This window comes from Corvus brachyrhynchos, unplaced genomic scaffold (genome assembly GCF_000691975.1).
Source record: "Corvus brachyrhynchos isolate BGI_N302 unplaced genomic scaffold, ASM69197v1 scaffold310, whole genome shotgun sequence".
Classification (NCBI taxonomy): domain Eukaryota; kingdom Metazoa; phylum Chordata; class Aves; order Passeriformes; family Corvidae; genus Corvus; species Corvus brachyrhynchos.
In genome coordinates, this window is record NW_008236213.1 from 4,090,942 (window position 1) to 4,114,659 (window position 23,718).

At 35.9% G+C, this 23,718-nt stretch overlaps 1 protein-coding gene across 1 annotated transcript in view; it reads right to left on the reverse strand.

Annotated features, from left to right (window-relative positions):
* Nucleotides 1-19,482, reverse strand: part of NDUFS4 (NADH:ubiquinone oxidoreductase subunit S4) — a 26,372-nt gene extending 6,890 nt beyond the window's left edge. Inside the window, exons 1-2 of the mRNA XM_017744366.1 lie at nucleotides 19,378-19,482; nucleotides 1,083-1,255 (exon numbers count right to left, since the gene is read on the reverse strand). Of these exons, the coding sequence (XP_017599855.1) occupies nucleotides 1,083-1,174 (92 nt within the window). The 5' untranslated portion in view covers nucleotides 1,175-1,255; nucleotides 19,378-19,482. The remainder of the gene's footprint in view (nucleotides 1-1,082; nucleotides 1,256-19,377) is intronic.
* Nucleotides 19,483-23,718: the final 4,236 nt, after the last annotated feature.

Below are 23,718 nucleotides of genomic sequence, written 5' to 3' on the forward strand. Positions count from 1 at the left end.
TTTCCCTACCCCAAAATAAAAACGTATGTAGAGCCTCCTCAAATTTTTATGAGAGATCAATGCAACAGGAAGACTTGATTTCAGAGTTACTTTGAACTAAATTTCTGGATATACTCATGTTATAAATAAAAAAAAAAACCTGTGACTGGATTTGGAATGTTAATAAATCTCAAAAAATGCATCCTCAGGTAATTTAATGTTTAAGGTTTTAAAGTTTTCTTTCATAGAATTTTGTATTCTTTGATCATAAGTGCTAATATGATTGTAGCCAGGTATTTTCAGTACACATTTTATCCTTTCTTAAATTTGAAAAATAATCTTTAGTGGCTGACTTTGGTTTATGTATAATAATTAACTATTCTCAATATGCCTCAAAGGAGACAGCTGCAAATGAAAATTACACTATTTTCAGAGGAATTGCTGGCATAGTTTTCAGAGTCTACAGGAATTCTAACCATGCTGTGAAATGCAGGTAGTGTATTCATATAAGGGGGAAAAAAAAGAATTAAAAATTAGATGCATCCAAATTGTAATTACATCTCCAAATTACAGCATATCTAGCTAAAAGTAGTTCCTTTCTGTACTTTTTGTGTATTTAGGAGTTTTTAATACTAATATTGGCAATATTTAAAGAAACAGTGTAATATTTTAAATAGCTTGGTTTGTTGTGTTTTATTTATTAGTTATGACTCCTCATTTTAGATCCTCAGGATAAAAAAAAAAATCCAGAAGTACTGTTGGTTTTGTTTAAAAGATGCAATTGAGAGCTGAGAATGATTTACTACTTTATGTAACTAATGACTTTCTGGCCCTGATGCTGCCACACAGTAACATCACCACAATGTAATCATTGAAATTTCTGGTTGTTAACATCTTTTTCAAACTCTTCCAGATGATGTTGTGAGTAAAAATCTGCTTTTAAACTTAACAGATCATAAATCATACAACAAACAAACCCAACCACTTACTGTAAGTACTGTTAAAACACAACCAGATTTACAGGTAGAAAGGATATTTCAGATTTAGATTACTAGTGAGCCGAATACAGAAGAAAAGTATTTTCAAATTCAGTAAGTACTCACGTAGATGCCCAGCCCATCAAAGGGTTCTCCCAGCGCTCCCTGTTATCAAATTCCATCTTCCACTTCTTTGTATTGTTAAGTCCTGACTGCATTGCATTACGTGCTGGAACAAAAATGTGAACTTTCCTGGTTTTGATGTGCTCATCTGGAACACCAGTTAAAGTAGTAATATCCTAAAAAAAACCATAATGTGACTTGTTAAAAAGAGGTTTGTAAGAGGGTTGTAAAATAATATTGGTTATGCTTTTTACATAATTTCATACCTTTTTTAAAATTACAAAAACTGAAAAAAATTTAGAGAAGTACATTATTATTTCAACTAAAAACAACGGAAGGTGACAGATGTTAGGGCTGCTATCGTTCTGCTTCCCCAGCTGAGTTAGGTTTTGCTTGGATCAGTTACCTGACCCTGCTCACTTCCCACCTACAAAACAGGTAGTGCCAGAGGAGGGACTGGACATTTCCCCCCATCCTTCTCTGTCCACAGCTGCAAAGTCAGGACTGCTTCAACTTGCACCAGCTAAAGCAAACATGGAAATGTGCAAACGCTTTCTTGCTTCAGGAAAACATTAGAGCACAGACTGAAATATTGACAAATTCTAAAATTTTACATTACCATTAGGAGACTCAACTTCATATGAACAAGACTGTTTACCAAAATACTTGCCAGCCAAGTATGTGCTGCAGTGCAAGTGCTTTCCCTTGGGCTTAGCTCTGTATAGAGTTAAGAGACACCAACACCTATGCCGACTCAAGAAGCTATGCTTAGCATGAAGGAAGAGGCAGAAGGTAGTGTCTTTTGCACAATATGCTACTGATTGTTTGAGACTGCAGAGCAGGTACTAGAATTCAGCTCTCTTCTTTCTCTAGTCATTAGTTACTACATAAAGTTGACCTCCTCTTCGTGTTTCAAGCTATGACTCAGCATTTGACAGTCAGTTCTGTTGATGTTCAAGATCAAGAGATGCACATTTGATGCTAGTAACAGTCTTCAGTATATTTGTGAAGGACAAATTTATTTAGGTGATTCCAACCTTCAAAGAAAAAAAAGATATATAACATTGTATACAACCAGTAGTAGGATGCCCTCCTCTACTAGGGAGGGATGAGCCTTGTTGAGGGCCTCCCCAAATAAACCTAAGAAAGATAAATCCTTCAAACCAGCCTAAAAATATTAACTGAATTTAACAAAGTGTAAGATAGGGAAAAACCTCACAAGAATTGCTATGAAAAATTACCCTCAGCACCATCTGATATAATTAAAGTGAACATTCTCACTAAAAACTAAACAGTAATTATATAAAATTAACCTGTCAGTTCACCCTAGTAAAGAGTGAAATCAAACATCAAATCCATCTATCTCTAAGGGGACTAAACTACTCCTGTTCCTTACATACTTAAAAGGCCAGTGGGAGCTCCTCAGTCTCCCTCCCTCCCCTCCTCTTCTGTCTCTCCAGGAACAAGTAGTAAACTGGTAACAGTCCAGAAAACTGCAGCAAAACTTTGGGCATATTGAACTCATCTTGACAGTATTGCCATGACTTGAATGAAAAGAGAAACAAGTTTAAGTAGAACACTGTGGTTTTACATAAACGTACCTAGTAACTTTATGGGATTTTGCTTTGTGGCAAACTTAAAACTTCCTGATGCAATCACCAGACCATCCTTTGAAATGCAGAAGTTCTTATTTTCAATTTTACTTCAGAAAATAAATTTTGGGAGATCAGTCCCTCAAAACTACAAGAGGCAGGAAGTTTAAAGCATTTGACTTGCATTTGCTATTAGGACTGAAGGGGCAACAAACAAGCATCCTCACTAGCTTTCCAACTTCCGACATTTCTACCCAAACTACCAAAAGAAACTGTCAAAGTATCTTAACAATTCCATCATAAATGCTTTCATTAGGACCAAATCATGCTTATTTTTAGTATGAGACTACCAGTGATATGAAAGAGAAGCAGTACCAGCCACTGGAATGTTGCAACACCTATATAAAAATACCTTCTGACAGACTGGCATTTCTCACTGGTGAAGCTTAAACTGCAATTTTAGGAGGAATTTGCTTAAATTTTTTCTGATTTGAATTGGCAAAGTACTTTGTTTAACAAAAAGAAGTTTTTACCTGCAGTAAAGTTTGGTGAGGATTCAAAGTTTCAGCATGCTTATTTATACAAATAGGCTGAAATATTAGTCTTTATTTTTGTATTTAACAAACGTGAGGAAATGTGGTAATATTCCCAAAAAATTTACTTTTCTGCTCCCAAACAATATGGTATGTGCAAAAATGCTGGGGTTGTTATCATCAAACACTTCCAGATATGTCAACTTCAAAACAGCTCAAAATTATGATTATTTTTTACTATTATTAATCTCAGGAACTCGTAAGTCCATTATGTATTTTATGCTTTAGAAAAAAAACTTTAGAAGTTTTTGAATTCTTCCAGAATAATCTGGAAGTACTAAAATTAAGATACTATGTTAAATAACATTATGGACATATACTATTTTCTCCCAGAAATATTACACAGTGCATACAGAACACAATCTAAAAGGAGGGTTAAAACCAGAAAAAGCTATATTTATGAGATAACCATAGTAAAGAAATGCCTAGACTTGTTTATCTGGATGTAAGTAAAACCAAAACCTCAGACAAACCCTTCAAACCATGTTTTTTTTGGGCACTCAGCTCTAAATCAAGGTTATTTCACTAATAATATAGGATTAATCCCATAAAAATCTTTTCAAACTGAAAATTAAAACCTGCCTGCTTTCTAAAATGGAAATATCTACATGGTGTTGCTAGCTCTCCATACTACATTTATTACAGCTACAGTTTCCATGCCTTCTGGGAATCTAGCAATCATTTATTGATATCTTCCTATTTTAAAAGCTGGCAATTGAACAGACAGTTGTTAGGACAATGAGTTTCTGGTTGCTGAAGCTCAAGTTGTCCTGACATAAAATCACTGATTTTGCTTGCTGTAGACATGTAAGGTACTGTAGCATAGCTGAGCTGTTGCCAAAGATATGGAATAAAAAGGCTTGGCATCTATCACATACTTGACACCTAAAGAGCACAGAAGCTCTAAGATTCCTATTCCCTGTAGGCGCACTCTTAGTCTAGACAAACTGATTTCTCACACTTTTAAAATGCATTACAACACTCTATTGTGATCATTTCATCCACACAGCTCCAGCTAGTGACAGAAGAACCTGTCCTTTAAGCGACATTTCAATGGGCTAAAGCTCCCGCTCCAAGATGCCATTAAAACAATATAATACTTGAAAAGAACTATGCTGCATTGGGTTGAACTCTTTACTGGGTCTTCAGTGCTTTGTTCTGAGTTCAAGTTCTCATTGAAACTACCTGTGAACCAACTTTCCAAAACAAAGATATTTTTGACAGCTGGTTTCACATTACTATTTTTTTTAAAGTGTTCCTTAATGAATTTTGCTGTATTAGCATATTAAGATACTAGTGAGGTATTCAGCATTCAAAATCTTAAAGATATGAGATGACAATATAAAAGACTTGAGATTTGAACTGTATAGGTTTACTTTACTAAAAATTAATAACCCTGCTTCACATTTTTAAAACAGGCTGTCATCTAAAAGGTGCATTCTGACATTGTGTTTTTCTTAATATATATATTCTTTGAATAGCAAACTGAATTTTTTTTGTAACTCAAGAAAATTTTAATACTCATTTTGAGGCATTTTGTCTCTTCTTGGAATAAGCTGAAAGGGACAAAATACTTTTTTTTTAAACAGCAGAAACCACATAAAATTGCTTACAAACGTAGGGATTTTCTTTATTATAACTTATATTACTTAAGAATGCTTGTCACAGTGGAAAGCCTACTAAAGCTGTTCTGGAAAGGGTAATAAGAAACGAAATGTGCTATGCAGGAAGGAGAAAAACTGATTCACAGAGGCAGTGTCAATGAAAGCACTATTCAGCATGAAGATGACTTATAAAGGAAATGAGAATTTCCTTCTTTTAAGTACTCCACTAATAGCACAAATTCCAAAGGGGACAAGAAATGGAACTCTCTAATTAAAGGAAAGAGACAAAATGATTGAAAGTAGCTCTGAAAACAAATGGTTTTGAATAGATGGGTCAGGTGTGCATAAAGGTGTCATGTTTCTTCTACGGCATTTCTTTCACCACAAAGACAGAAACTGTACATAACCACTATTAACTACCTCAGCAACCACCCAGGATTTAGAGTCTTGCTAGCTGCTCTCTTTTCAATACCAGAATTTCACACATTTCAATGACCATTATGACTTCAAAGAATCAAATTTTCATCATTGTCCGTCATCTGCCGGTTGATTTGTATAAAGGAGTTCTTCTGCATGCATTCCAGACAAAGGGCTCCTTACTTTCGTGGCTATATATCAAGTTTAAAAGTTCTATTTGTGACAGTTGTGTCTGTGGTAAATTAGGGTAACACTGAAGGAGTGCAGCTGCTCTGCAGGAACCTCCTTTTTGGCATCATTTCACTTAAATAAAAACTGAATAATTAGCTTCTGCCTTTATTAAACCACAAAAATGCCACTGGCCTTAGCAATTACTTCCGGGTGCCCCACCTACTTAACCTCAATAGTTTTACACTTGTTAGAATGAAGAGAAAGTAGAAGTTTTCTGTACTTTATAGGAGTTTACAACAGCTTGCTCTCTTCCCCACCGCCAACATGTTTTACTAGACTAAGTACGTAAAGTTTTGCTGTAAATTCATGTTGCAATTCACTTTATTTAAAAGTTGTTCTATCAAAGCACAGAACATCTTGCATAATACCCACAAACTAGCTGCTGTGAAAAGAATTTTTTATTTAATGTGCTCAGCTGCTTAACTGTAAGTCAGGATGAGAACATTTATGTTTCAACATTTCAGTACAATATTTTTGAAGGAAATGCAAGAGAACAGAATCTGCTATGTAAATTGCAAGTGGAAAAATGGAGCAGAATGAACTAAACATGGTCAGACAACGTTTATCTAATAGCTACAGACAAAACAAGGGGAAAAAGCATATTTGCCCTTAGGAAACTTTGTATCACACAGGATACAGTTTTCTTTCAGGCTTCACAGTCATTTTGCATTATCACAGTAAACGGTGAACAACATGGTATTACTCATAACATATTCTCCCATGTAGCCATCCTGCAGAATGATTAATAAAGAAGCTGAAAAAAGCACCTAAAGAACTGTATTTTTAAAAAGAAAACCAAACATTCTAAACAGGAAACAGAATTTGATAGTAACAAAGATTCCATTTAAAGAAAATGTCTTTTCACAAGCAGTTTTGTAAAAAATTAAAGAGAAACTGAAAATGAAGAAAAGTAGGTCTAATAGAAGCAGAAACCATCACACTACTGGAATCAAGCTAAGTCCACTATAATACTTTTTAGATTGCTGACTGCCATTACGTAAAGGAAGTGTCAGCATCCAAAACAAGCACTGGTAGCTTCAGCATTTCTATTCATCAGTTTGTATTTCACAGCTGAGGCAATACTGTAGCAACCATGATGTCTGAGCATTCACTGCAGTTGCAAAAATTCCTTGAGAACCTCCCTGTTGTCCTGCTGCAAAGGCTCACTACACTTCACCAGTATTTTACATACTTAATATTATTCTGTACTTGCTTATATGAGAGACTACAAATAAAATGGCGTAACACATTCCAACATGCCATTAAACCAACATCTCTTTGAATCTGTGATTTGAGAAAAACACAAGGAAAGAATAATGGAATAATGATTGGAATGTTCCTTCACAGTAGTAAGTAGAAAACATCCTTCTCAACAGCCCTTCTTTCACATCTTTAAAACACTTCACTTGAAGTCTGCAGTACATCCCCAAATTCTGTATTCACATCTCCTCCAAAAGTCACAGAAAATTGGTATTTATAAAAGTGATTACTGGCAACTTATGGAAAAAGCTGCTGAGTTGTGCTTTTGTTAGTTTAAACTACAACACTGAAAAGAAAAACAAAAATCTATGATTCTGCACCTCTCAGTACCCTAACAAGACTCAAACAGAGACGCATTTTTCTTGGCACACTTGCAAAAAATACCTACCATATAGCCTGCATTCTGATAGACAAGTAAACAACATTTCAGAAATTTAAAAATGAAACAGTGGAAACACCTAAGTCCCACTTTCAGCACAGACATATTATTTCACGTTCAATATCATTTTTCTGCCAAGAAAAAATCACAAGCAACAAAAATGTGTTAATACTGCATTTTTTTTTCCTGTAACAGTATGTCTTAGCTGTGTAGATGTTGTCTGGGTAAATAAAAAAACATTAAAAAGAAAGGAAATCAAATAGCTGGGTTTACACTTTGGTTTCTCCATATATCTGAAATTAAGAAAATCATTATTAAATGGAGGAAAGCTGGGGCAATCAGGGACAGAGTATACTTCACAAAAATAGATTAATGTTGCTACTAGTACTCATAAGAGACTTTAGGGTAGATGTGATGCTCTTCAAACTGATGAAATGACGAACAGTATGATTATCTCGAACAAGGTGGAAAAAAGTCTGAATTACAGAAGATCTCGCAATTACTTTTTCTTGTATCCCAACAATATTTAGAGAAAGCATACTTTCTAGAACTCATCCAAAGCATATGTAAGCAAATGTTTTGCTCGCACACACACACAAGTGGCTGGGTCTTTGAAGTCTTTTAAAAATACAATTTTCTACTGTGCACAAATTTCAAGCACTCGGCTAGAAATTCACAATGCTCAGATTAAAAAACATGCAAGGAAATAAATTAGTGAAGAATAAGACTACAGCCATATTTTTAGATGACAGACTTTCAAGTCAAAGAAGAGGCAGTCTTAATTTATCTGCATTTAGAAAGAGGATAACCAAGCAATTGAAACAATCTGATTTATCTTACAGTAATTTACATTATGGCAACACTTCACTGCTGTACTACCATAAGCAACTGCTCTTACAGATACTGTTTCTCAGTGGAAAACAAGAGAACAGGCAGGAAAGAGCTTTGAAGGAAAGCAGACAGAAGTACTAGCAGATAGACACTACCTAGGATAAAGAACTTTGTACCTATTCCCCCGGTTAGTTCAATTTTGTATGTACTATTAAATAAATAGCATATTGTAGTGTACTTGTAGCTCAGTGGTGGCATGTTTTTCAAACATCATTTATTCAGTTTGCAGTTCTGATTACTTATAATATAATCCTAGCGTAAGTCACAGTAAGCAGATTGTCTTGCAAAGCTAAACACAGTATTTCAATAATATCTTGGTGAATTATTCATTACCGATGACTTATAGTCTATAAAATGCAGTTTTGATCATGGACACCAAGAGCCTTAACCAGCAATTCAGGATGAGGTCTTCATATCTGAAGTGAAAGCCAAAATTCAGGCTACTCTTGTGCACTGGAAAAAAATTCTGTATTTTCTCTATGTTTCTGATGCCATTTTAATAAAGTACTTACTTTCAACATTCATTAGAAGTTAGGTGTACTTACAAAATAAACCATAAATATATGATTTAAATGAATTTTTTAAGATTACGGTTTTTCAGGAATTCTGTCAGGAACAAAAAAATTAAGTGTTATGATCTGCTTTATGCCCATCTGAAAACCTTACAAAGCTTCCTTTGAAGTATCAATAAGAACATTTCAAAGTAAGGCCCCAGTAGAGTTCCCAAATTCAGGTATCACTTGTTCCATAATCGTGAGCCTTTAGAAAGGGTTTCAACTGATGTTAATTAAATATTAAGGGAGCTTTTTCTCAAAGCTCCCTTATCCATTGAAGCTCCAAAAGACCCAAGGGAGCAAAACATTGAGAGCCTGCAGGGAACCGGGAAACTACTTACACACAGGTAGTAGAATTGCTGCTGTGAGGCAGGAACACCTTGGTCAATTCCTAATCCAACATGGACAGCAAATATTCTAAGGTCTGAGTTGTTGAGTACCCATTTGAATGTACAGCAACATCTTAGGAACTGATAGCTCTGGTAAGGTTTTCTATGATGAATTCAAATCATAAGAAATATTATCACTACAGTGTATGAAACATTAATTGTGAATTCAGTTTTAACTAACTAACAGTGTCCCCAGGCTGGAAGCTAGAGCAAAGAATACTAAAATTTAAATTCCATTATCATGCATTTTCTAGTGTTCTTTTCCTCACAACCACCAATTAATTAATTCCCTATTGAATGGTAGTTATGGAGCAGCATTTAAGGTTTAAAATTTAGCAAACTATTTAGGGTTCTGTTTATTTAAAAAAAGGTACCCATCAAATGTGAGGGTGAAAAAAAGGGCAAAAAGTAGCGTTTTAAAGTTTAGCTTGGCAGTTCTGTCAAACTACTGTATGGTCTGCTACTAAGAACAGTATCAAGAAATTCAACCAATGCCTGCCTTCATTGTGATGCATGTTCTCTATTCTTCACATTGCCTTTATAGAGAAAGTGATTTCTGTAACAGATCTTTGCCCATACAGTTACAAGTGGTGTGAGACATATGAGAAAAACAGAAGCAAATCCCCAATCAAGAAATGCAAATTTAGAGCACAATCCCTGCTAGTGCATGCTTTTTAGAAGAAGAAAAGTTACACTTCAGAAACTACAAGGAAATCAGACCTGTTAAAAGCTGTCCCTTACCCTAATGCAGGATGTAATGCTTCTATGTAATATGCATGCACTTTAAAAGTTGAAAGAAAGTGCTAAATAGTGTACATAATTTCCATACACAGCAGGTAGTGAAGCAAGAAAAGAACTGACACAGTTACCCTCATTAAAGAGATGCACAATAGAGAACTGTTATGCAGTGTTAGCATATTGAAGGTCTATGCATCAGGGATGTTGCGGCTATTAACAGCTTAAATGTTCACTGTATTTTGTTAATTAGTGCATATAGCTTTTAAGCCTTAACTGTGTTTTAGAAGGTTCTTTTCTAACAGTAGCACAGTCATTAGTTCCTGGTGGGAATGGGAAGGGTTGATGGGGCTTCAACTGTTTCAATGTTATCAATAAAATACTACTTAATACCATTGGACAAAACGGGTTTCTTTACATTTATCTATATGGCTACTTAAAATTGATGGTTTCAAAAAGCTCTCTTTAAAAAAGCTGAATCATAACTACAACATATCAGTAATACTTCACAACTGGTTTTAGCTTGTTCTCTCTAGAAGTCAATTCCTGTCATTAGTGCTTTGGCCCTTATAAGCTTGGCCTTTAAGATTATTCATAGGATGGAAATCATGGTCTTACACTTTCTAATACAATAGAGAGAAATCCAACTTGATACTTGAAATCCAACTTGAAATTCAACTTGATACACTACATGTTTCCTTTCAGTTTTCTATTGCTGTGGGGAAAAAAAATTAAAGGAGAGTACAATGTACAATTGTGTTTACTAAATGGTGATAAAAAAGTAAGAATTTGCATTGTAACCAGACATTAGAGAGAAGATATTAAGTCAACCTCTGACTTAATAGAACCAGAATGAGTTGATTCAAGAATGCCTTCAAATGGAGTCAACACAGCGACAAAAATGAGGTCCTAAGAAAAAATACACACCAGAAGAATAAAAAATAAAATAGTAGTACAAGCTACAATATTTATCTTAAAACAGCTTCTGCCTGGTTAACATGCTATTCAGTGAAAACTTCAAATACATGATTTATACAGGTGATGTTGGCCTACATTGAAAAACAGTTACTTATTTTTATACGTGAATTTATGTGCACATCTAGAAAATTAACTGACCAGGAAAACCAACAACTTCTGCAGAAATTTTTATCTGAATTACTAACCAGTCATAATTTCTCAAAAACATCTGCAACATAATTAAAACATCTTTAAAAAAACACTGTCCTTCATATGTCTCACCAGCATTTTGTAGAAATTCCTTATAGCTCAGCTTCTTCTCACTTGTTAACCAAGTGAGGTTTCAGGATAACAGGTAATAGGATAAAAGTTATTTTCCCATCAGCACAGACTTTCTTTTGCTTTAAATTTGAAGCGAGTAGAACTGAGTATGCCAAAAAGATACATAAGAGACTAAGCAATATCCCTACAGTGTGTGCTTCACAACACAAGAACTAAATGGCACACTGAAACTCTGGATCTGAACATCAGATGCCCTCTCCATGGTCCACTGTGCCCACTTGACACATGTTAACTTTGCCAGTTTGAGAAAACAGACATGAAAGTATTTCAAAGATGCCTCACAAACATGCCATCAGGAATTTGAAAAGCATCTGATTCCATCACTGATGATCTGAGCGAGGCAAGGAAGTACTGAAGAAGCACCAAGCTCTCTTGCAGCATGACCAAGACGTTCAAGGATTCCCATGAAATTACCAGGCTTCCCAGAGAAGGAAAGCTTGTCCTTTCTGACTTGATAAAATGATTCAGCTAGAACTTCATGACTAGAAACAGCTTTCATGTCTGTACAAGGAACTTTCTTAGGATTTGTGGTTTTCTAGACTTTCCTAGCTAGGATTTGTGGTTTAAGTCTACAACTCAGTACTACAGAAATGCAGAAAGACACATTTGAATGCACAGAAAAATGATCACTGTACAGTGAAATGTTTATTCACCATTCCTGACAAGACTAAAAGAATTCATGTCATCTACAGAAATATCTCATAACATGGGATACGAACTTGGGTGTTTTAGACAAGGTTCAGATAATGATACTGTTTTATGAGAACATGGAAATACCACGCTTTAAAACCCAAACTATTGAAAAAAACAGCTCCAAAAAAAGAAGTTACTCCTGTTGATTACTTGGCTGTATCAATGACTTTTATTCTTCCTAGCCGATTAGAAACATGGTTTGCATATTTAGACTTCCAAAACCAAGTAAGTATTTGCATGTTGAATAACCCTTTGGAATCCAAACTAAACACCACACAATGACAACCCTTTAACTTGTTCTGAGCGGCCATCACAGCAAGGTCTTCAAAAGCATTATTCTTTGATAGAAAATTAAATACTGTGTAATGAAATGAAAAAAAGGAGCCTACACAGTTTTCAAAACAACATACTTTGACCAAGTGCTCTAGATTGAAGCCTTGAAATTTTTGCACAATAACGCTGTATGAAGGAAGCCCAGACACTGAAACAGACACTCAGAAGGGTTGTGTAACCTCAATCACAGACACTTCTCCTTCCAACAGCCAGCAGAGAGAGCACTACTATGTACCAAAAGAAAAGACTCAGACCGAAGAAATCCAAATCCTCTGCCCCTGCCCAAACCCAAAATAAACCTACACAGGGATGAGAGGACAATTGCCTTCATGGATACAATGATCTAACACTTTATATGGGGTTCTGAGCAACTGCAAAATGTGCAGTTTTCTAAACTGAACACCAGAATTATTTTCAACTGAGCTTTGGTAATACAGCAATATTTACTGTTCTTAGAAGACAGCTAAAGGTGATGGGAATTTCTTTGCTGAGACTGTCAGAGTTATAGAAAGCTTCTTTATAACAGGGAGTTTATAACTTGTTGCCTCCAGACATTCTTACAGAAAGCACTTTATCAGCCAGCTGGGTTTTCTAAACCACTGCAAGCTTCATCAAACTACAATTGCTTAAAAAAACAAGTTGTAGCAAGTACTACAGACTGAATTGAGCTAGGATATTGCAACTTAGGAGGGATTTAATTGCCAAACAGCAAAATATAGTAAATATGCAGTAGTGAAAATATGTACATAACGAGATAAACTGGTAACCTGAGCTTGTTCTGTAATTAAGCCCAAATGCAACTACCAAATAATTTGAAAATGTCAAATTACTTCAATTAGAAGCAAACAAATTAATTAATGTTTAGAAATAAACATATGCTCTGGCAGACGAGAACACTGTACATGAAGTATGAAAGATTATCACTATCTCTAGAGTCATTAAACCTTTAAATATTACCTTTCATATTATCTGCTTCTTTAACAAGGTTTTTTCTTCCCAAAGTATTATTTCTTAGTCTTCACTGGGTGAGGGGGTGGTGGGAAATGAGTGTGTGTGTGTGCAGGGTAAAACAGAAAAATAGAAAAATAACTTTGTAATAGATTATTTTTTAAAGCAAAAATGCAGTGTCACAAATAAATTATCAGTGACCGCAGAGTAAAGGCCTTTAAGCATTTAACTCTGTGCAAGTCCACTCTTAGATTAAACAATTTTATTAAAGTAGATGTGCATGTGTTTTTACTTCCTAATGGTCTTCTCTTTTGAATATTTTACTTCTATTGAAATAATTCAAATAACTTGGAAATAGTTCTAGAATATAGTTTTATACCTTAATCACCCTCTACATTGTTCAAACATCAGAGTGGTCAAACAGAGAACTGCAGATGACCAAAGGCAAACAAAACATTTTTTTTAAATCTTGTCTCTTGAGTACAACACTGTAATACATCAAATAAGCTGATCACCTGCTTACTTGACACAACTGTGATAGAAGAAAGTACTTCTCCAAATCACAGGCTTCATATGCAAAGCCCCTTTGTGCAAAGCTAGAAACTGTTTCTCAAAATATATCTGCAAAGTAAAGGATGGAAAAAACCCTTTATTAGCCTAATTTTACATAACAGCTTTATTATTTTTTATTAATTTTTCAGTATTCTGAAGCAAAATGCGAGCTGCTGATCTAATTTATAGAGAAAAAGAAACCAAAAAACAGAAGGAAGACAAGCCACAAGAGGAAAATTTGAGGCTAGGGGAGGGAATGAGTAACTGTCTGAACCCCCACAGAAATTACCATCCTGATCCCATGTATGCTTAGAATATGACAAGCCCCTATCAGAGCTATATATATGAAGTACAGAAAAACTTGTAAGTTAGATTTGTCATCTACAGAGGAACAGTGTCCTCAATTGAATCCTTTATGGTAGCCACTTGAATAAATACTGCAGCTAGAGTGGATTAAATGAAGAAAGGATTATTGCAAATTCTTTTATCCCATTAAGGTACTTTAGGAACAGCTTGAACTCATCCTTAAGGAATTAACCCACAATGGGTTAACAGCACTTTGGAAAACCAAAACATAGAACATCCACTATATCCCTATTACTTAACACAGTGGTAATGCTTGGCTGAATAGTAGTTTCAATAAAAGAAAATCTAGTAAGCCTGTCCTTAATAAATGCATACTTTGCCAAGTGTTTCTCTTCACTGAGTTGCAAAAACAGCTCCTACATGCAGTCTTCAATGCAATGTCACACTGTCTCACACAATTTTATGACACATTACTGCTTTGGTTTTCAGAGTAAAGTGTATTACATACTCTCAGTTCTTGGGAAAGCAATGATTACACTTTAAAATGCATTTTAAAGCTTGATTTGCTATATCCTTTGTTTCACAGCACCGTAGACTATCAGACTGAGATTTGAAGACGTTTCATCATTCCAGACTATTTTTCACTTGTTTGTATATTTTACGTTGAGCTGCAGTATTATCACTGTTTATTATAGTAAAGTCTACGGTTCTTTAATCAAACAAAGATTATACAATTTCACTAATTTTTAATCCTAGCCAAAATTGGGATTTGGATGGTGAACAAACTATGACTCAATCCTGAAAACACCGTGTGATGTTTGCTAATAACACAGTCTTCTAGAAAAAATGGAATGGAGTGTTTCCACAACTTTTTTGCAGAAAAGGTTCATATTCTGAAAATCCTATTAATACACTGTTACTCCTGGATTATCTAGTAGCAAAGATTTAAAACAGACACTAAATGATAGCTCTAGACAGCCAAAAGGAAGCTGCTAAGATTCTTCACAAGGATTTCACAATAGTTATAAGAATCACAGAAATCACTGCAAAGACATGTAAAATAATTTAATCCAATTGGATGGACAGCCAAGTCCATCACTGAACAATGTCCTCAAGTGCCATATCTACACATCTTTTATACATCTCCAGGGATGGCGACTCAACCACATCCCCAGGCAGCCTGTTCCAATGCTTGACAACCTTTCCTGTGAAGAAATTTTTCCTAATATCCAACCCATTTCCTCTTTTCCTATCAATTGCTTTTTGGGAGAGGAGACCAATCCCACCTGGCTACAACCTCCTTTCAAGTAGTTGTAGGGAACAACAAAGTGTGCTGAGCTTCTCCAGGCGTAACACCCTCAGCTCCCCCTCACAGGACTTGTGCTCCAGACCCTTCCCCATCTCCCCTGACCTTTTCTGGACTCCCTCCAGCACCTCAATGTCTTTCTTGCAGTGAGGGGCCCAGAACTGGACACAGCACCCGAGGTGTAGCCTCACCAGTGCCCAGGACAGGGGGCAATCCCTGTTCTGGTCCTGCTGGCCACCATATTGCTGATCCAAGCTGCAGTATACGGTATTTCTGTATCATCATGAGCACCCTTTCAAAGATATGAACTGCTCACCCTCAAATAAAGGTTTCTGTGTCCAGTTTAGTTCATACAAGTTATTTTCAGTGAATTACATAGAGTTTGTCTACAGTCTGAAGGAAAATGGTCCTCTGATGAGGTTCAGTACTAAAGACTTCTGAACCATTACTTAGAAAAGGTTAAATAGCAGTACAGACAAAACAACTTCAGGACAGGCAGTGAAATGTCAATAGCATCATTCTGTTTAGCCTTTCGTGCTTGTAACTGTCTGTCCCTAGATGTTCTCACCTGCTAAAAACACTACTTCAGTGCCACTTAAACTGCACTGTATAGCACTGGCCTGGAATGCTTAACCCTGTGCAGCAACTCATCCTATTTTATCTTGGCCTGATACAGAATAAAAACATCTGTGAGGTAACTAAAACTCCCCAGGGACTAAGCCCTATAACTGCTCTTGCAATTATTCTTGCATTGAGCTACAGAATATATATTATCAGTTGAATATTCTGCTTTAGCAATGCAATGGATAATTTCTGACAGTGGTTCTAATTTTGAAATATTCTTGAAATATCATTATCATTTCACCAATAGAAAAGCCCTTTTATTTACAAATATTTGTGGGAACCTTTCAACTGCAAACAGCAACCTCCACCAAAGTGCGTAACTCCAGGCTAAACATCCACAATGCAGCCTTACCAGCACTGACTGGGAAGCCTGCTTAAAGGACACATGTGGAACTGGATGACTTTTAGCTACGCACAGTATTGATGCACCCTATTCACAACAACTGAAACAAATTGCAGGAATTAGAACAGTTCAAACCCCATTTCAAGCAAAACCACTTAAACTTTTTTATAATGATGATATAATGATGCATTTTATACCATACACACAAACAGTTAAATAACTTGGAACATTACCTGAGTAAGATTTGCTGCTGACAGCCTTTGCCCTCTATAGCCTGAATTTCCTAATGCAAGCAGGGTCTTGAGAGACTACTTTTCGCACAGCTATTTGTCCAGACTCTTGGAATATGACCTAATTGGTGGCCAGAGAATCAAAATGTGATGCAAGAACTGTATTTCTTTGAGCTTTGTTCCTTTTGTATGTTATTTTCTTCAGGTTTTACTGTCCATTAAAAGTAATTTTATTCAGTATTCACTGAAAACAGCTAATAACTGAAACAAATACACAATTTCTTGGGTATGTTCTACACAAGCTGAGCATTTAACTCCTTTTACATTAAAGGGACACTTTTGGATTCTAGGCTGCAGTAAGGAAGTGACCAACTACCGCCTAATTATTCAACGTCAGGATGCTCATACCTCTTCTTAATTTGTTTTTCCCAACACAAGGAATATTTTAGTACTTCTAGAACCAAATCATCCTGTTGAACAAGTTCTAGCATATGCATGTACACAGAGGAATACAAGATCTACAAGAGCACTGGAAATACAGATTTATTCCACTAAAACATGCAGTTAGAAGTTTTCAACAACCTCAGCATTACTCTTCCAGCCTTGTACATATCAAGTCAAAGAAGACTTCAGTTTCAAAATAAGCTACAAGATGAACATGGCAAACAAGGATAACCATATCCTGTTTTCCACCTGTTCTTGCTCCTTCTAAAATGCACGTAAAAGCACCTATAAGGTGATGCCCAGCTTTAAAAAAAAAACTTTAAAAATATGGCAAAGATGACAAGCCCATCAAAATACGACTTAGTGATTTCTAACAATCTCTAATTCAAAAGAAGAAGTCTTTTAAAATTAAATGTTCTGTATCAATTTCCAGAGTACAGTTTAAATACAACTTGCAAGGAAATAATGGTTTTATGCTTTGTAACATTAATTAACAGAAAACTCCTTTAATATGTTAAACTACTCTTAACTGGTTGTAATTAATCCTACTTAAAATTATACCGCAGCAACCTAAAATAAGGTAAGATAATACGCTATTTTAACATGAGATTTAACAGGTGTTTAGAGAACTTCTCCTAATGCTGAAAATGTTGAAAACCATATCAAACCCTTTTGTGACAATTTTCCTTGTTAATGGGACATAATTTTTGCCCATTAAAAGAACATGAATTTATGACATTATGGAAACTACTCACAAAATTTAACTAAAGCTACAAATGAAGTTTCTAATTTTCTGTCATTTTGTTTCAGGCGCTATAATAATCTAGAAAAGAAAAAAAAAAAGGTTTTTGCATTTAGAATGTGAACCTACATACACAACACTGTAAGAAAGTACTATCCAGTCTGACATTTAACCTAATACTTCAAGAAATAATGATTTAGATACATTATATCTAAATATATGTATCAAAATAAAAATACTTAATGGCTGCTACTATGAGATCTCAAAAAACCTCAGCAAATATGATACGAGAGTCTTCAACCTGATGACAACATATAATGACATTAGAAATATGCACTCCACATACGGTTCATTTACAGTAACACTAAGGGAACTGAATAGCTGTATTTCAAACTACTTTCACTTTCACTCAACTGTCATAGCTAGACAGGGTAATGTACAACACTAACTTTGGATAATGTACATTTAAATTCAAAATAGAAGATGGAAGAGTATTTATTTTGTGGGTCTGTCTTTGCACTGTAGTCTTTTCAGACCTATGTATCTGTCACCCAAGGCCACAGTAGGGAAACGTGATACTTTTCAGGCATTATAAAAGCTGTATTTACATATATATGTATATTTTAACATTAAAGAACAGGGCATTTAAAAGCCATTTAGGAAAATGCAGGTCTACTAACTTGTTCAATCTTTTTTACACAGTGACTCACGATCTCTGTACAAATTTCCTGAATCCCAAGTTATGCAACTTGACTAGTAAGATAACCATATTAGCTAGAATAAAGTACCATTTTTTTCCTTAATTTTTAAATCTAAGATTATACTGTTACTTCTTAAATTCAGAAAGAAGTTTATGAAATAACCAATTTTTTTTTACCCATATGTAGATTATTATTGCTACATCTATACACAAAGCATGAGAGAAATAAACCCTAAAGAGTTGTTAAAATAATTGTGGGTTTTTTCCAACAACAGCCTGTTAAACTTCAGCTGTCTCGACTTGTACATATCATTACAAACGTACAATTTATAAACATAAATTCCAAATATTTCTTAGGTAGTTAGTATAGCTTCAGGGATACAGAAAAGATACATTCAGTGTGAACTGTCTGGTACATACGATAGGAACATTGTTTTCCTGGAGATTCAAAAGCGATATGAAAACCAATGAAAGGCATGCTTCTGCTGTGATGCATTCCCCCCAGAAGTCTTACAAAAATTATACTATTGAATAATGTAAACATAAGTGTCAGGTTGCATCTAGAGTAACAGACCACACATTATGGAAGAAGTTACAAGAAAAGATTGCCAAATTTCTGATCTGCTACTGATTAGCAGAAGAATGTTATGCATTTGTTTCCAGTTGTAATCTAACCTTCATGCATATTCAAAAGCTAGAGTGTATATGCATAGTAAGAATAATCTTCCATGATATTTCTTTACTCAGTATCTTTAGTAACATGTGTACCAATGAAGAAAATTTCAGGAAGCTGGCAAATTCTGTATAATTTCACTACATAAAAAATATACACAAATTTCAAAAAGAACAAACTTGTAATTAATTACAGCTCACTCTGGTCCTTGACTAAAATGTAACAATATAAATAAGGTACTCATCATTTTACATTGTTTAACACTTTGAATGCCATATTTGTTCACATATTTATGTTTTAGTGATGTTCCACTTTTAAAAGTGTATTTAAAAGGCTGTTGCTTTGTAGTTCGCATTTATACAGCTTTCCTAGAAGAACGTAGAATACCATACTGAATGCCTATTGTGCAGAAATAACCCTGAAGGCTGTATCATAGCAGTATTCAGTAGAAAACCCTTACCAATTTTTCATCAACTGTGATGAGTTGCGTGTCTCGAGTTTGGTCCTGCGCCAGCCGCCATGTGGAAGTGCTCAGTGACCTGCAGTACAAGACTTGAAGTTAAAAAATGATTCATGCAATGAGAAAATAGAGGCAGACAAATCTTACATAAACAAGTTACTTTAACAATATCCGTCTTGTAAAAAAAATTGAAGAGGGAGAGATGAGGGCACAAAAATCCTTTTTCTCCCCAATTAGTTCTGTCTGCTGAGTTTTTGGCAGACTCCCACTTAGCAGTTCACAACAGGCTGCACTTTATGTCAGCCTACAGGCTCTCTGTCACAGAGAGACTGCCAGTGGCAAGGACTGTACTGCTCTATATGAATGTACAGTAGCCAGTTTGTCACGAACAGACAGAAAAATACAAGGCTGCTGCAAGCATTCTGGAACTCTGATCCTTAAAATGATGGCATCAGAGGAAAAAAATCCTAAATCTATTTGTAATGGTAAAGCTCCAAATTCTACACTTCAATAACAGGACATTAAAAAAATCAAAAAACCCCAAACCAAACCAAAAAAATAACTAAGCAAACCCTAAGCTGATACTGCAAACACAGTTTGCTTGTTGTGAGTGGGCAAAACTTGCAACTATTTTGCTTCATTTCTAAATCATTTGGGGTCAGCTTATTCATTACCAAGAAATACAATTTATCTTCCTGCACAACTGCTAAATCTGTAAGATACATATGGAAACAGAAAACCCAATTCCACATCACTGAATTAGCAAGTTAAATCTACCTTTAACTTACATTATGTCACTAATGTCAGGATTAGGCCCTTTCAGTACAAATCATCTTTTGGCAAAATAATGCAACAGCAGGTGAAACAAGCCAAGAAACCTCATTCTCTGAGCTTATGATAGAATACCAGGTTGGAAGGGAACCTCAAAGACCATCTGTTCCAACCTTTTTTGGCAAAAGCACAGTCTAGACAAGATGGCCCAGCACCCTGTCCAGCTGAATCTTTGAATTGTCCAACACTGAGGAACCCACCACTTCCCTGGGGAGATTGTTCCAATAGCTGACTGACTTAACTACATTGTGAAAAATTTTCCTCCTGTGTCTAACCAGAATCTCCACAGGAGTAACTTGTACCATTAGCTCCTTTCGCATGTGACTCACTGTAAAAAAGGAGTGTCCACCTTCTGTGTAACCAACTTTTAAAATGTTGGAACATGGCGATAAGGTCTCCTCTAGATCTTCTCAAGACTGAAACCAACCCAGTTCTTTCAGCCTTTCCTCACATGGCAGGCTTCCCTTTCCTTCAATGATCTTTGTGGCCTTTCTTTGGATCCTCTCCAGCCTGTCCATATAGTATTGCAGGTATGGCCTGAGAAGTGTTCAGAACAGTGGGATAATAACTTCTTCATCTCTGCTGGTTATACTTTCATTAATGCAACCCAGCGACCCATTGCCTCTCTTTGCTCAGAAGCAACTGTTCACACAGATTGAGACTGTTTTCCTCCAGGACCCCCCAGTCCCTTACCCCAGAGCTAGTGCCCAGTCAGGTAAATCCCAGACTATGCTGCAGTTCTGGATTGTGATTTCCCAGGTTGAACAATGGCAACAACTTGCTCTTGTTGAACTTCATAAGGGTCTTGTTAGCCCATTCTTCCAGCCTGTCTAGGTCTTCCTGCAGAGTGAATTTCCTTTCCAAGATGTCCACTTCCCCACTCAGTTTGGTATCATCAGCTAACTTTTATCCGGGTTTATCAGGATCCCACCATAGATCACTTATGAAGAAATCAAACACTACTGGGCCCAAAGCTGATCCCTGGGGACCCCACTTGTGACAGGCTGCCAGCATGAAAAGGAGCGATGCACCACCACCCTGTGCATGCTGCCTGTCGGCCAGTTCCCCCCTCACTGCGTGGACCACTTTGCTGGACTGTAACACAGCAGTTTTTCTGGGAGGAGGCTGTGACAAAGCATAACAAAACCCTTGGAGAAATCCAGGTAGACAACAGTGTGCACCATAGTGAATTAAGACCATTTTAAAGAAATGAGGAACAAAAATGCAAGAATTCAGTTTTCTCTACAAGAATCTTAGAAAACTAAGCACCTGGAACAAAGTTCACTTCAGAAATATTTAATGTAAGTCTATACATTCAACACAGATTACATTCTACTAAATTACCTTCCATCTGCCATTAATAACTTCAAAAAAATCTCCAAAGCACAAAATTTACAGGATCATGTAACTCTGCGGCATGGACAGACATATCTATTCCTACTTAAAGTGACAAAATCTGTCAGGAAAGTTACTTTGTTTCAAGACCGAGAAGCTTTCAAGTGCAAGAAAGCACCATAATTCCATAAAAATTCAAGGTAACTACTTTGTTAGCTCAAAATCCCTGTACCACAGAGTTTCTGGCTCAACACAGCTGCTATTTTTTAATTTGCACATGTAAAATAATACATCATAAAAACAGAATAGGAAGATACTGCAGTAATAGGAGAACAGGCTGTCACTTGGTCCTTATTCAATTACACACCAAGAGAGCAGTTACCTTAAGAGCATCCTGAACAGCAGCATTACACTTGTGTTCCAGATCTGAGTAGCTAAAGCTACAACATATCCAATCTTAAATACGCAAAAAACATTGTAACAGGAAAATTAGTTTCTCCCCACTACAGTAGCTTTGGTATCAAGGTAGCATTCTGCAGGTATTCCAGAACTTCATGTGATACAGTGTTCACTACACTACTTAACATATGTCCAGAGAAGGACACTGGATTATGCAATTTGATTCTTTCATTCTCTAAAGAAAAGTAATCGAGACTATGAATCAAGAAGTTCTCTGAAGCTTGCTCTGTGGAGAAGTCTGATCAACATTGTAAGGATTTCAGTATGCAATGGATGTAAAAATGCTGTAAGGATGTAAAAGATCAGAATCATACTCTTTCTTGTAATATAAATTCAATTATGAACAAAATTTAGGACAATTTCGTTTGAATATGGCTGAGTGTGGGTTGTTTTGTTTTAAACTGAAAAAGCATTAATCAGCTTTGAAAAGTACAAATGCCATACCCTTGGAAATTATTTTCACTCAGCATTACGTCATTTGACATTGCTTTTACTAATGCCATGATAAAGAGCAGGGTAAAAAACCCCACCAGATTAAAGGTGGGCAGAATCTCTTTCTGAGATGCCTCCACATTTTACACAGAGGAAGCTGGTTTTTTTGCACCAGGTGACTGTCAACTGGGATAATTTCCAAGGCATCAATACCTTATAGCTCTCCATGATATTTTAGCTATTCTTCAAAAGCAGATGGACAGCTTACTAAACGAAGTCAACTTCTCCTCTTCACCATTTTTCAAAGACATTTCTCTTGACTACACAATTCTGAAAAACACACAACTGTTACTGGAATTTGCAACCTTGTACGCTTCTTAAATGAGCTGCCTTCTGTCCATCCCTGGACTGCAATGAGTCGGAAAGAACATACTTTCTCTGAGAACTTCCTAAGTGGAGAGTGGTCGAAAACTGGCTTTTGGACTAGACTAGGAAAGTGAATCTCAAGACAGTGGAGGAGAGACCTCCATCTGAAAATACATAAAACACCAGTTTTTCTTTAAAGATGACAGGCTGATGATATTTCCATTTGTTGCATCTCTCACAGGAAGGTAATCAGGAGCTTGGAAAAACCAGCAACTCTGAAACGTCATGTGAACTGAAATATTGCTATTTGAAAGCTAATAGAAAGTGTAGCTTGATTCCTAGAATGACTGTTTAATTTTCAAGAGGCTTCATTTCAAGTTTGTAGCTAATGCCAGGCACTTAACTGAGGAAAGAACCAGGAAACCCACCTCTTTCACACAAGCCTCTCTTCTCCAACTCCCACAATGGCAAGTATAATTTCCTCACTCAAGCTTCCTCTTAGAAATTGTATAAACTTTATTATATCTATTCTACCTTCAAATTAAATGAATCCTCAATCTAAATCACTTAAGTGAACACTTGACTTAAGCCTTTTATTTCATCCTCAACAGTACAGTAATTCTCACAAAACTCCCCATTAATATTTGCTTCTGCCCACATCCAGCTTGAATTTTACACAGGTTTTCTGATGGATAATCTTGCAGAATTATAAACCATACATTTTTACAGTTCCATTCTCACAAGGTTCTACTGCTTTTTTCTATTACTGACCTCTGAAAAGGTAATCTGCTTTCTTCCTTTCTCTCTGTAAGCAGTACAGGTATACATTACCCCATTTTGCTTCTTTTTGATTGCTTGTACTTTTTTTTCCCCCTGTTGAAATATCTTTGGATGAGGCCTTAAGAACAGGAAGTTCTA